Raw genomic sequence first — 543 nt, 5'->3', positions numbered from 1 at the left:
TTGATTTGGGTAATGAGGTTCCTCCAGCGAGCTTCTTTTGATTTCTGTTTGGTCTCAATTACAGGAATATGCAGATTCCCTTTGTATCCCTTTCCTTGAAACATCGGCCAAGAATGCGACCAATGTAGAACAGGCCTTCATGACCATGGCGGCTGAGATCAAGAACCGTATGGGACCCCCCTCCGGAGGTGCTGCTTCCACCCAGGGGGTCAAGATCAACCCCAGTGCCCCCGTGGAGCCAAATACAGGTGGCGGGTGCTGTTGAACACACTCATAGGTACATTGTCTCTTTGTATTGTTGAACTGTTTTTACGTTTCCCTCTCTTCCCTTTTTTCTTGAAATTTTGTTTATTATTAATTTTTCATCTACTGCATGTGAAAATGGTATGGTCTTTAACATCAGTCTTCATTATCTCTTGTTAAATAATGGTTGTATTAGGTGTCTTGATGTTAATGTTAGTATCCTGACTTTATCTTGTAATTTTAGTATGTCAGTTATTGGACTATCAGTTTATTTAAGACAGTTTTGTATTTGATGAAAGT

At 40.3% G+C, this 543-nt stretch overlaps 1 protein-coding gene across 1 annotated transcript in view; it reads left to right on the top strand.

Moving 5' to 3' along the window:
• LOC119590623 (ras-related protein Rab-1A) overlaps nucleotides 1–543 on the top strand; it is a 15,057-nt gene that overhangs the window by 6,940 nt on the left and 7,574 nt on the right. Inside the window, exon 6 of the mRNA XM_037939301.1 lies at nucleotides 65–277. Within this exon, the coding sequence (XP_037795229.1) occupies nucleotides 65–265 (201 nt within the window). The 3' untranslated portion in view covers nucleotides 266–277. The remainder of the gene's footprint in view (nucleotides 1–64; nucleotides 278–543) is intronic.

Source organism: Penaeus monodon, chromosome 27 (assembly GCF_015228065.2).
Source record: "Penaeus monodon isolate SGIC_2016 chromosome 27, NSTDA_Pmon_1, whole genome shotgun sequence".
In the NCBI taxonomy this organism is placed as follows: domain Eukaryota; kingdom Metazoa; phylum Arthropoda; class Malacostraca; order Decapoda; family Penaeidae; genus Penaeus; species Penaeus monodon.
The sequence above is the reverse complement of the archived record's forward strand: the minus strand, read 5'-3'. Positions and strand labels throughout refer to the sequence as shown.